A 13,409-nucleotide genomic window follows, 5' to 3' on the forward strand; every position below is an offset into this window, starting at 1 on the left:
CGTAGAAGTAGCGGGAAATTATTTTTAAAGAATGTTACTCAAGTAAGAAGAAATATATGAAGTCTAAAAAGAGGTTTAGAAATGAAGGCTGGGTAAAGCAGAGCCAGCAGCAGAGCTGCGGGAGCAGCCCCGGCGCTTCCCGGCCGGGAGGTGAACACGCTGCTGGGAATGGCGTGGCCTTGGCAGACCCTCGGGTTTCCTCTCGGAGTTCAGGAGTGGGTGTGCATCCAGTGTTCCTCTTGCTGGGCTGGCGCCAGAGAAGGTTGGGTGGGAGCAGGGATTACGTATCTGACATTAAACAGATGCTGCTGGGAAAGGAACTTGAATAAAACGGTCACCGACTACCTCTCCCCTGACTACAAGACCTTATTTTTGCTGGCACATGACTAGAATAGGGCATTTGCATGCGTACAGTGCGTTTTTAAAATATTCTGTTACCAAATGTAGAGGCTGTGACCAAAGGGCTCTGAGCACTCGAGTGGAGCATGCCAAGCCTAATGATTCATGCTTATGATTTAATACTGAGACTGCAGGTTTGAAGTTCAGTTGCATGTTAGTCTTTTTTGCCAGTTTGCTGTATGTTTTTTTAAAACTTGAGGGAAAGGCTTGAGGTAGTAATGACAGGTAATTAAATGGGGTCACTGGATTTGATGCTTATTTGAGCTGACAGAGCAGAATGGTGTTGCATAGCTGGCAGACTAGCAGTTGTCTATTCGATAATAATTCTCTAGGGATTTATACCTGTTGATGACTGCTTCATTTATTTACCAAAGATGGATTCTGGATGAATTCAGACAGGTGAGGGAGTCTGGTACTGATGTCCAGCCTTCTACAAACCAACAGTCATAAGATTCTTGTCTAAGCTAGTACAGGCTTTGGGGCACTGCCTGCATCCTGAGAAGTCCAGCTGTTGACATGAGCTGGTTGATCTCCAGTTCTTGTTTCTCTCCTCACGGGCAGGAGGTATACTCAGGGTGGGTTTTTAATTTCAACCTGTAGGAACTGTACATTGCTTCTGAGGCAGCCACAACACGGATGGCAACTTGCCACTTATGTTAGCATTGAAGCTTTTAACACAAATATTTCTCACTTCCTGGAGAGGAATCTGGCCACATTTTTTGTTTTGAACTGAAGGGTAGTAGTTTGCACTGCATCAGGCTGCTTCAATGCCCATTTGTCTTTAGGGACCACAAAATGTATTTAACACTTGTTCCATGCTTTCACAGAATCAGACTTTTTCAATCTAGAACATCATCATTTCTTGAAAACGTTTTTGGGGGATAAGATTGACTTTCTACTGAAAGAGCATGTAGATTTTTTGCCTCCCTTACCCTTAAGGGAAGAGTACCAAAGAAAATGTAGATAAGACATCTGTTTGCTCAGTCGTCTTCCTGCAGAGGTCTGAAGGTCCTCCAAGGATGAGACTGGAGCGGGGTGAACCATGTCCTGTGGGAACTGGGCACCCGTGCAAAAGGCAGGCTCTGGGCTGGGGTCCTCTGCCTGCTCCTGCCTGGCTTCACCAGTGACAAACAAACTGCAGTTTTGTGAAACTCATTTCCATCCTGGTCTGATGAAGTACCTTTTGAAATGATGTTGTCAACTTATCTTGTTTCTGTTTAAAATTTAGTGTTTAATGGTGGTAATTTCTAGCAGTTCTGGTAAATCAAGAGAAAGAGCTCCCCTGTGTTCTTCCTTGCTTTTCTTTGAATTTTGATGGGCTTGTGGGTAACTGCTTTCATCGTTGTACTATACAGATGGTTTCATTTTTGTTGTGTAGGAGTTTCGTGTGCCAGCCAGAGAGAGACAATGATATTTTAAATAGGAAAACAAAAAAAAATTTGGCTCAGGGAGGAAGGAGTATATTTTGAGTGCTTTCAGCTGATCTCAAATTTACTGTCAGTTAACTATTTGATTTTTTTTTTTTTAATATGCAGTTGTTAAAATTCAGCTTAAACAACATGCACACGGATCTTGGAACTTCCTGAGATACAGAATACCATATAGAAGTTTTCTTTCTGGAAAAAAAAACAAAACAAGAAAAAACCTTTAATGCAGGTACTCCAAGGGTGTTTCTAGGGAATATCTGTAATGTTTGGAGTTGAAGGCCAGTCAAAACACACGATTCTTGCTAGAATATTTTTCTTTCAAGGCTTGAGTGGGATGCCATTAGCTGGTTAATTCTAGCTTTTTCCTGCTGGCCCTCCCACTTCTGCCTTATCCCTAATACAATACAACTCTTTCCTATATATCAGAGCACCAGTGCTCATTTTGATCTACTCTATTAGGCATACAGCTTTCATGGTGTTTAGAGAGCTTTGGAAACAAGGGAGGTTTTGTTTTTTGTTTGTTTGGGTGTTTTTTTTTCAAACCCAGACTTTAACAGAAAATGTAAGTGAAATGGAGAGCCCCTAAAGAGTTATCCCTTCAGCTGTTCTGGTTCAGTCTTGAGGTGAGATGTAGCTAAGTGAATTCTACTTTCTCAGCCAGGGGTCCAGGTTCAAGCCAAATCCAGTAGAGGTGTGGAAAAAATCTGTGTTGGGTGATGTGGTCTTCAGGGTCAAAGATGGAAATTTCCCTTTATTTTCAGAATGCTCAGATAGAAATGCTGCACTTTTTGTCTTTAAAAAAACAAACTTGAAATGTCTTCCTTGACTCATTTTTGGATTTTAGTTCTCCTGGACATAAAAACTGACAGTACTGAGAGCCACCTAATACACACCTTAAATACTTCTTTTATAGCCCATTCTCAAGCAGGCCCTGAAACTGGCTTATTTTGTTACATATTGGGGCATTTGTATAATGCCCCTTCGCAAGTCTTTTGAGATGGAAAGAGGCTTCAAGGGGGGGATGTTGGTGTCGGAGAAGGATTGTAATATAGAAGGACAATATTCCTTTCTGGTTTCTTCTATCCAAGCTGGACATTGAGAGCAGGAAAGGTTTTTTGTGCCCAGCAGTCCAAAACTTCTAGTGGTAGCTGCTGCACTGCAGAACTGAAGCTGGGAATTATCTCCTCCTATTCTCCGCCCCACTCCTCCTCCCAGCCTTGGATTCAGCCTCGGGTTAGCTGTGCAAGGCCAGCTGGCTGCTCATCTGACTGGAGTGCATCACTGCCCAGGAGCCTGAGCCTGCAGGGTGTTTTTTTGGAGAGTTGGGTTTCAATGGCCACCTCAAGTAGCGAGAAGCAAGGACTGCTTATATGGACAGTTCGTTTTTATCTTGTGCGGAGTCGGCTTTGTAGTGGGATGTTGAAATATGACACAATGCCTGTTTGTTTGCAATAGCTGCAACCCTCGTAGCAGAGATTCAAGTGGGAAACAGAGGGGAAATCCAGAGACAAGCCAGCGGGGGAATTAGGAACTGTGACGCCGTGTCCTCTCCTGTGCCCGGAGCAAGCAAAGGAAAGAGAGGTAGAGGAAAAAAGACTGAGCTTTGCAACCGGCCATCACCCTGACGATGTGTCAGTCAAACACCCTGCAGGGACCAGATCTGCACACAGGGAAATGGTGAGATGCTATAAAGCTTTATCTAACCCTCCACCCTCTTGCTACAACCTCCACAAAGTTAAAATTCATGTCCGGAGACTGCGTTCAGGGAACGGCGGCAGCAGCAGCTGTGCCGGGGACCAGCAGTCACGACTGGAGAGCCCAGGCCCAGCTGGCTCTGCTGGTGGTACACCAAATAGGAGAACTCGTTTCAGGTACTGTTTGGTGTTTTCTGCTTGCAGGAATGGTGACTGAGGAGACAGGAGAGGGAGGGAGGAGGGGTGGGAGGGTTTCTAGGCAGAAGGAGCCCGCCATCTGCAAAGCTTTTGTTTGGCCTAATTACTGTAAAGCTCCTTATGTATTGAATTGGCAGAGAAGGGCATGCTGTTATATGACAAGGGGAATGAGGAGGATTTCATTCTTTTCTATTCTCCATCTCTAGGAGAATGGAGAAATTAGTGAGGGACTGTTCTGAAACCAGGCCAAGGCAGTGAGAAGCCAGAGGGCTCCGAGGGAGCTGCCAGGATGCAGCTCTGCTGGGATTGGTCCATGAGCGACTGCAGTGCAGGGGGGGAGAGCAGCGTAAGGGGGTGCTGGGGACCTGGCTCCTGGCCCCACCAGCAGGGTGCAGGCTGGTGGGTGGTAAGGATGGGGGGTGGAAATGTGAAGTGTCCTTTCCTATTCCCAAATCGAGTCAATCCCACCTCCTGCTGAGAAGAAAGCCAGCTTTACCTCTGCTGAGATGGCACTTCATCTCCTCAGGGTTTTATTTGTTTGTTTTGGGTTTTTTCCCCCCTTGCATTGCACAGATCATTCTCTGTTTTTTATTTATTCTTGAGGGGGGAAGAAGTTGTTCACTGCAGAAATAACCTCTGAGCCAAAAGTATCATTTTGTATTCCAAAGTGGTGGCAGTTGTACCTTCCTGCATAATATTTAAAACCGATTCAAGTTTTGAAAGTAATATGTTGGCAAGACTATTTCCTTTTAGTTTCCCATCTTCCTTCCGTCTTGGGAAGACATATAGAGTATTTTATATCTCATTCTTTGTATCATATAAACCAGGAAGACAGCAGTAAGCTGGTTCATGCAGCCAGAGTGTAGGACTTGCAGCTGGTGTGTGCACAGACTGTATCCTGGGGGCAGGCACGCTGCCCTCAGCTGTGTGGGGAGAAAAATCTCTCAGCCAGGATTTAAGTTGGTACCCAAAAGACTTAAGTATTTTGCCCTCAGGTAGGCAGGCTTTCCTTTGATAGTGTGACCTTGGAAATGCCAGTGATTTATTTTTGGCTTCTAGACATGAAGAAATGGAGACCTGAGGAGTCTCTTATCCAGACCTGCAAGGGTCTGATTGAAGGTCCATGATGTCTTCTGCTAGTAAGATGAGCAGCTTTTCCCTCTGAGAGTTACAAGTTCAACTTCTGCCTGTGGCCATTTGCACAAAATGAGTGTGCTCAGCCAGGACATCCACATCACAAAAAAATCATAGATGCAGTTGGTTATGAGGCAAAGGAGTTGGTTATTGGGCTACAGTTGTTGCAGCATTAGCCTTACTAGCCTTCTCCACGTGTTCTCTGTTCAGAACCAGGGTACCCAGTGAAGGTTTTAAGATTTGGAAGGATGTCTTTTGGAATCAGTTATTGGAAAATTGTATGAATTGACTCAGGGGTATAAGTGCTTGTTTTCTGAAGTTATTGAATGACCAAGAGGTCTGTGTAAATTTGACACATACAATAAGTACAATCTAGTCAAGATGGCCTTCAGCACGTGAACCCTCTAAGGGACCTCATTTCCTTAGGTTTAAAAGATTTCTTTCATCTTTTTTCGTTAATACTGCCCCTCAGTACTGTTCTTTAAAGTCCCAGAATCACAGATTCTTAGGTTTCAGAATATTTTTTGGCTACACAACAGCTGCAGCAGGCACAAGAAACTTTTTTTTTGGGATTTAGTCATCTGGTATTTGGAAGAAGAAACTTTATTCTTTGTTGCTTCCATTGTTTTCAAATGTCACCTGCAAGTCATCATGTCTTTAGTTTTTGAGGGTGTCATTCATAAAATGTGACCTGTGAGAGTGAACACAATTTCTTCCTTTTTTTTTTTTTTTCTTTTTTAAACATAAACTGGCCTTCTATCTTGGGAAGGGGAGGAACTGACAAAAATAAAGAAGTAAGGATTTGCAGAATCAATGTTTTAAGTAAAGATTATCAGGAATTAGTATTCCCCAGTTATCAAAAGCTGGTGGTGGTTCTGAAGCTGAGATGGCTGACCCTTATGTTGTGTATGTAATCTTTCAGGTTGCAGTTTCCCCAGCTGGCCCTGAGGCGAAGGTTGGGCCAGCTGAGCTGTATGTCTAGGCCTGCTCTGAAACTCCGTTCTTGGCCTCTGACTTTTCTCTATTATCTTCTGCCTTTCGGTGCTCTTAAACCCTTGACCAGAGTGGGATGGAGGCCTATGAGCAGGGTAAGTGTGAGCAGGTCTCTCTTGTGCTTCATGTATGTTAGCTGTTTTATACTGAAGGGACCTAGCAGCCGAGTGGAGAGGTGTCCTTGATGTAGAAAGGGCTGATGACCACTAGTAGGAGAGCAGAGAGATGCAATTCATGTTGCCTTTTAGTTGCTACTGTTCATAGTTGCTTCACAGACAAGGGATTTTTTTCAGTAGCTGAGAATTCCTTTGTCTTCTAACAGTCGGGGGAGTCTACCCAGGAAAATCAACAGAACCTTTTGCATTAATTCAGTCACCTCGAAGTATCAGGGCTGGGATAAGGCAGATCAAACTGCTTCTCCAGTTCCCTTTCCTGGCCACACTGACATGGGGTCTTGCTTTCTGTCAGTTTTGCACAGAGGGCTTGCTCCTCAAGTTCTTCGATTGTTTGTAATCCAGGCTGTCCAAAGGATAAGCAAATCTCTGCTCCAACCCTGTTGAGAGCAGCGCCGTAGGAAGCCTTGCACACTGTTATTCTCCGCGCAAATTATGCAGTTTCAGATTGCAACCAAGCAAATACCTTGACTGAAAACTGCAGTAAAATAGCCGTTCTTAAGACTTTCATTGAACAGCTGTTCTGTTTGATCCCATCTACTTGAAAACCAGGTTCTTTTGAAGATAAAAGGCTACTAGGAAATAGCATTTTTGACAATTTTTGTGATTTTACAGTTGTATCTGTATATTATTAGTGCTTGGAGACAACTGAGGAATATTGATTTTAGAAATGAACACTGTATAAATGCATGTCAAAAGGGCAAAACGTTTTTTCTTCAGTAAGTCAGCTCGTATAACCTAAGGTACTGTTCAATTCAGAAGTGTTTATCTGAAGTAATATCAGGTTGCTGTTTTCTTTCTGAAATAGCACTGATATTTAATGTGATGCAGGATGGTGATTTGTGAGTGATATCTTAATTCACGGTATTTGATAAGATGGAGAGGCTCTCAGCCAGTGTGTGCTTCTGTTTGTGTTTATGGCTGTATTTTGCAAGACTTAACTATGATGGATATTATTAAATTGAGAAGAAATGATAACTCTCAGTAAGAAAGAAACACTGGGAGTTAAATGTAGTTGGGCTGCACTGTTAAAAGAAAAAAACTGTACCAGATTCAGCAGGTTTAACTACTTATTTTGCAAAACTGGTGTCAGTGTTTAGTTCCTTGGCCCACACCCCCACCCTTCCAATTACATTATGGTCATATGAGATTTTTGGCTGATACCAAGTACCACAAACCCCTTAAGAGTTACCTGCTGGAATTACAAATGGGAAGACAATCATCTATCCAGTTACACTAACAGCATATACATCTTAACAACACACTTTGGTTTTCCTGCTAATAAAACTTAACGCTTCTGTGCAAGTCCAAAGGGATATTTCTACAGGAATAATGGCATTTTATTCTCTTGAAGTGAGCAGCTCCCTTTGCTGTGAGGAGTAAGGCTGGTACAAGTTTATACTGGTGTAGCTGTATCCACAGTGCCATGTTTCTTCCATTGTGCTAGTACCACTAGAGCAGTGCAACACTGGGGTGTGGAAAACACCCTCATTAATTAGTAGATGCATCTGAGAAGCATGTCATCACTAAAGTTATTTTTTCGGTCCATTTTCATTTGGTTAATCACAAAAATGAATGTTAAAGCCTTTGGGTGAGTGTTCCACTGGAGTATGTGAAATGTCTTTTTTTCTGTAAGCATTGAGCAGTTTCCAGTAACTTGGAATGTGGAGCTTCAGCCTGCAGGGGAGTGTGGAGATATGTTTTAAGGCTATAGCAAGTTTCATCCTGTCCCTCATCTTTGTCATCAGAACAGAGTGAGGATGAAATGCAGTTTTAATTTTTTGCAGACTACAAGGCTACACTGTGTGTGGTGTAACCCACTGAATTCAAGGGAGTGGCTAGCAGAGCAGTTTGGTCCTTTCTGTTTTATGAGGAGAAATAAGAGAAAGCCATTGGTAGGAAGAACTGAATGACATCATGCACTTCTTTCCTTAGGTTGCCCTCTACAAATCGGTACCAACTCGACTGCTCTCACGAGCCTGGGGTCGCCTGAACCAGGTGGAGCTGCCAACATGGCTCAGAAAGCCTGTGTACAGCCTGTACATCTGGACATTTGGAGTGAACATGAAGGAGGCAGCTGTTGAAGATCTGCATCACTACAGAAACCTCAGCGAGTTCTTCCGCAGGAAGCTGAAACCACAAGTACGGCCCGTCTGCTGTTTGCACAGTGTGGTGAGTCAAAGGAAAGGAGGGCTCTCCATTGTCCTGCCAGCTTCCCTGCCAACAGAGAGTGTCTGCTGTGTGAGGAATTCATACATTCCTAATGTATGGCTTTTTCTTTCTTTTCTCTTTGCTGTAGATCAGTCCCTCTGATGGAAAGATCCTTAATTTTGGACAAGTAAAAAATTGTGAAGTGGAGCAAGTCAAAGGGGTTACTTATTCTCTGGAATCATTCTTGGGACCTCGTGTCTGCACAGAGGAACTGCAGTTTAGCCAGGGTGAGTTCTGTGTCAGTTCTGCATTTCTTCTGCTCTGCTTTCTCAGTGCTTTCAGAGACCATGAGAAGATTACTCTTTTTTTTTTTTTTTCCTTCTCAAATTGTCAGGAGCAAAAGCAGGTCTGGCTTCTGTTATATAAACATGCCACTGTTACGTGGCTTCATAACTGTCTTGCCTGCCACATTCTGCTTATCTAAATTTAATTGGTTCCTTTTTATATGGTTATATTGACAATTAAAATTGTCTCCAAGATATGCCACTATAATGAGGTTGTAGCACTCTCCTGTCAGACTGAAACATGCCCAAGCACCTGGTTAGCACATAGGGTGTATAAGCTGCTCTGAAAAAAGACTTATGCTCAAGCATTATGTACTTCTAATGACTTGTGCAATTACTGCTCTGCTGTGCTTTGAGAACTGTCTCCAGGGTCCCGAGTTCAGATGAAAGCAACAGATATTTACTAAATTCATGAGGTGATTGGAGAGATGGAGTTCTGCAAACAGCAGGGTTATTTTTAACATGAAGACAAATGCAACTACATTTTATAAAAATAGGGACTGATCACAAATTCTGTTCTTAAAAGGGTTGCTTTGAGACAAGTTCTGTTCTTGAAAGGGTAGCTTTAAGAAAAATACATCTTCACTGGATTTCAGTTTCTACTGTTCTGTTTAGGGAAGGGGAAACTCCAAAATGGAGGAATTTCCAAAATCACTGAAATAAAATCATCTGATTTTTGTTGTAACACTGAAATACTGGATTTGTGGACAAAGTGCATCTTTTGTTAGTCTGGGCACTGCACGTGGACTGCATTTAGTCCTCTGCTATTACTCCTGTTTCTAACACAGACTGCTCAGCTATTGTAGAGGAGTGTGTGAACAACATCTTTAACCTTTCTCTCTCTGTGGTGTCTTTGCAGCCCCATCTGGTAACTCTTTTCAGCAACAACTAGTCACAAAGGAGGGTAATGAGCTCTATCATTGTGTCATCTACCTTGCACCAGGGGATTATCACTGCTTCCACTCGCCCACTGACTGGAGAGTGTCACACCGACGTCACTTCCCAGGTTGGTTTCTGTTCCTAGAAAACAAATGCAGAGCAGCTGTGGAGGAAAGCACTGGTATGGGCCTTGCTGAATGAGGGATTTAAATATTTTGAGATTCTTCAGTAATTAACTTTTATTTTCTAACTGATTGACATTACTAGTTTTTCCTGGTCAGCTCTAGCTAACTAGCTGCTTGGTTTTCCACCACAATCTTAGTAACCACTTTTATGCATTTTCCAAACAGAGCTGGAAGGGACTGCTCTGATGCATTCGATATTTAACCAGTGAAACCTGTTCCTAAGCTGTGAAAAGTTTCTTTAGCTTCCTTTTCATAGCCTTTTGTTAGATGGATTTTAGGTGCTATTAGAAGGCTTCTCTGGGTTCTATCTATCAGGGCTGAGATTAGGGACTAGCTCTGCCTTTGTCCTTACCCTGATCTCTCTTAAGGGCCTATCAGATTAACATCAGCCATTTAGATAGCATTACAATACTGCTACAGAACAGAAAACTTAGCTTGACTATTTCCTTATTGTTGCAGGCTCTCTCATGTCTGTGAATCCTGGAGTTGCTCGTTGGATCAAGGAGCTGTTCTGCCACAATGAACGGGTTGTCCTTACAGGTGACTGGAAATACGGCTTTTTCTCCTTAACAGCTGTAGGAGCAACAAATGTGGGCTCCATCCGCATCTACTTCGACCGGGTGAGTTAAGACAATAGTCTGCAGCTTTCTGGTTTTGATGGTTGAGGTTGGTGAAGTATAATAAAAGAAAATTTAAAAAAAAAGGCTAAAGTCCTATTACCCTGAAATTACAATGTTTCACAGCATTGATGTTCCATGCTGACTTAATATGTTCTAAGCCTGATTTAAAGGGAGTTATCTCCAGTATAGACTAATTTTTAATATTCCTGTTGCACTTTTGAATTCTAAGTACATTCCTGCATTGAAAATGTCAGGATAGCCAGTGTCTACTGCTGTGCTAATGAATAGAGTCTTAAAATCCTCACATAAGTTTCTTCCTTTGTTGTACAGGACTTGCATACCAACAGTCCAAGTTACTCTAAAGGTTCTTACAATGACTTCAGCTTCATATCCAACAACAACAAGGAGGGAATCTCCATGAGGAAAGGAGAACATTTAGGGGAATTTAACTTAGGCTCTACAATTGTATTAATCTTTGAGGCACCCAAGGACTTCAAGTTCCACCTCAAAGCTGGACAGAAAATCCGCTTTGGAGAAGCACTGGGCTCTCTATGAAACTCTCCCCAAGAAGGCTTTCTGGACAAAGGGACTCTTACCACACCACTGAGTGTTTCACTTTACAAGCATGTATCACTCAGCAGGACCTGGGTGAGGAAAACAAATGTCATTGCTGTGTTGAACTTGAGAGTATTTTGGCAGAAAGAGCTGAATGACAATGTATGTATCAGGTACAGCTGCCTTTAAAGATGTTGACCACAGAGGTTTTTGTCCTGCCTGGTGCCTGTCATGTTCTCCCCTCAATGTGCCACAGGATAATTAAGTTCTTAAAGCCTGCAAGTCCTTTTTAAGCCTTCCTAGGCTGTGCTGTGGGGAAGGGTGGATATAGAGATGAGCTGTATTTAAAGGGACAGTGACAGGCTGAATCAGACCTTGTACTGTATAGCTGCAGTACCTGTTGTTCAGACTGAGTGAAGAATATGTTCTCATATTTATTTTATTCTAAGATTCTTTGCTGAAAGCAGCCTGTGGATGCACAAAATGCCGAACAGTTAAATTGGCTGGTATGGCTTCACAGTCCAAACTAAGCAAAATGCACAACAGACAGCACCTGTACAATACATTCTATTCATCAAGGTTTTCTAAAATTTTAATTCTTTTACCTGACATTGTCCCTTTAGGAATGGACTTTGCACTGTATTTTAAACCTGCAAACACTGTCTACATTCCATATGCTGAAACTGGTAATCTTGGGATTTTCTTTTTTTAAAAAAAAAAAATTAGCAGACAAAGTTGCGTGTCCTGTTCTTAATCCATGGTTTTATTTTGCTATTCCTAGGCTTTAAAGATTGTGCTTGTATGAGACAGTTAAGTCACCTCTTGGATTAAGAGTTGGAAGACAGAAGGGATGTTTTCCTTGTGTGATGCAATGAGATGGCAGCCAAATTTTTTTCCTTTCTTCTCTCTATCTTCATTGATGCTTTGTCACTAAATTTTTGAAAAATTAGTTCTATTTACAGAACAGTTTCAGAAACCTCAGGACCAATTTTTGTTACATGGAGTGAAATGTCGTATGCACTGACTGTGTATAAAAATATTCTGGATCTTACTGCCTCTACTGGCAACAATTTAATGTTCTTCAAAATACTAAAATAGACCCCATACCAGCTCTGCTCTCTGTCCCTCCTACTTAACACTAGGAATGTGCTGGGGGCTGAAGGTTCTCTGCTGAAGCTTTGTAACTTCATGTCAAGAAAAGTTCAAATCTTAACACCTTGGATCTGCTGAATATGGCACTATATATATGGCACTAAGAGAAACTGCTGCCAAAGTGAAGAGGAATTGATTTTTAAGCAAGGTATCAAAAGAATAAACTGCTTCAGGTCCAGGCACTCCCACACTTAGAACTGATGTTGCTGTCCAGAGCTTGTTGGAGTGGGCATGCTTATGAAACCTGCCTTTCTGCTCTGAAAGATTTTCCATATTTCTTTGCTTAAGCCTTTGGGTGTTTTTCTGCTACTTCAAGAAGATTGTAGGCTTTGACCAGCTCTGATTTCCTAAAAAACTTATCTTCTTTATATGCACTGCAGAAAATAGAATATAATTTTGTTGTACAAATGTCCAGTTTGCCAAGTCAATTATGCTTAGCTTGTCATCAGGAAGGAAGGTATGATGAACTGCTTCCAAGTGATGTATCCCAGCCATAACTCAGATAATGGTGGCTGTTTGGGTGACAAGCAGGAGAAAATTCATTTGGCTCTGAGAGTCAACGTTTCCTCACAGAAGGAGGAGTTTGAAAGCTTGAAGTGGCTCTTGGCCACCTGTCTTGTTAAACTTACTGGCATTAGCAAGTTTACTCCTGCAGCAGGATGTTACTATATGCAAGTTATAGAAATGTGCCCTTTTTTTAAACCATTGAGAGTCAGAAATGACAAAGGCAAAAACATCAAGCCTAGAGGATGAGTAGCCTTTTGACTAAACTTACATGTTAATACTAGAAAGAAAATCTATTCCAGTGGATGAGAGAAAAGACAATTCCATCTCTTCACCCCATTTCCACTGAGGCCTATGACATCCAGACACAGCCAAAGCAACTTTAAGCTTTAATTTCTTCCTACTCAGCATCATCATCCACAGTATCTGAAGGTTACTGTTAGCCTAGTAACAGAGGACAGTTTACAAGACATTTGCTTTATTAGAAAGCTAAGGAGAGGATTCTGCATGCAAGTGGCTGTTTTCGTGATGGTCTTAATACTGTGCAGAGCTAGCTGATTAACAAACATTACTTGTATGCAGTGGTCAGCAATGCACCCTGGAAGTGAAAGTGAAGTTCCTAGAGGGTACTGATAATGCTGTGAATTTCTCCTGCATGGAGAATCCATTTAATTCTTCAACTGTATCAGTAGCACGGTATTTTTGTATGTCAAAGTGTATGACTTACTGACATTAACTCATCTAATTGCAAACATTTTGAAATAAAGTCTTATCGGTGTTGCTTATCTTTCTGATAACTAGGTATTGTAAGTGCTGCATGAGGTAGATTTGGCTCTCACGTGGCTTTTAACCAGCTGTAGTAACAAATACAAAGCAGAAATATTTAATTGATAGAATAAGAGTGCCAAATGTAGACAAAAAGAATGTGTACATATCATCCATCCTCCCCTGCTGTGAAAGGGGCAAAAAGTCCTACCCATGAGCTGGCACGTTCAGGTGCA

The 13,409-nt window shown here is 42.1% G+C and overlaps 1 protein-coding gene across 2 annotated transcripts; it reads left to right on the plus strand.

The window, feature by feature from the left end:
- Nucleotides 1–3,297: 3,297 nt before the first annotated feature.
- On the plus strand, nt 3,298–10,892 carry PISD (phosphatidylserine decarboxylase). Of its 2 annotated transcripts, none has more exons than XM_010004813.1 (7): nt 3,298–3,503; nt 5,775–5,940; nt 7,954–8,190; nt 8,318–8,456; nt 9,373–9,519; nt 10,037–10,197; nt 10,528–10,892. In XM_010004813.1, exons 1-7 carry the CDS (start codon nt 3,454–3,456, stop codon nt 10,750–10,752), a joined length of 1,125 nt encoding a protein of 374 aa, XP_010003115.1. In that variant the 5' UTR covers nt 3,298–3,453; the 3' UTR covers nt 10,753–10,892. The 2 variants fall into 2 exon arrangements, with proteins under 2 accessions (XP_010003115.1, XP_010003114.1); XM_010004812.1 differs by having other exon boundaries at nt 3,501–3,697.
- Nucleotides 10,893–13,409: the final 2,517 nt, after the last annotated feature.

This window comes from Chaetura pelagica, unplaced genomic scaffold (genome assembly GCF_000747805.2).
Source record: "Chaetura pelagica isolate M959 unplaced genomic scaffold, ChaPel_1.0 scaffold249, whole genome shotgun sequence".
Lineage (NCBI taxonomy): Eukaryota > Metazoa > Chordata > Aves > Apodiformes > Apodidae > Chaetura > Chaetura pelagica.

What these genes read in the sequence shown, in the direction of transcription:
- PISD (XM_010004812.1), top strand. Translation starts at nt 3,501, where the DNA reads ATGGTGAGATGCTATAAAGCTTTATCTAACCCTCCACCCTCTTGCTAC. An exon ending in GATGGAGGCCTATGAGCAGG is followed by an intron (nt 5,941 to 7,953) that starts GTAAGTGTGAGC and finishes TTCTTTCCTTAG; the next exon opens with GTTGCCCTCTACAAATCGGT. An exon ending in TCCGCATCTACTTCGACCGG is followed by an intron (nt 10,198 to 10,527) that starts GTGAGTTAAGAC and finishes TTTGTTGTACAG; the next exon opens with GACTTGCATACCAACAGTCC.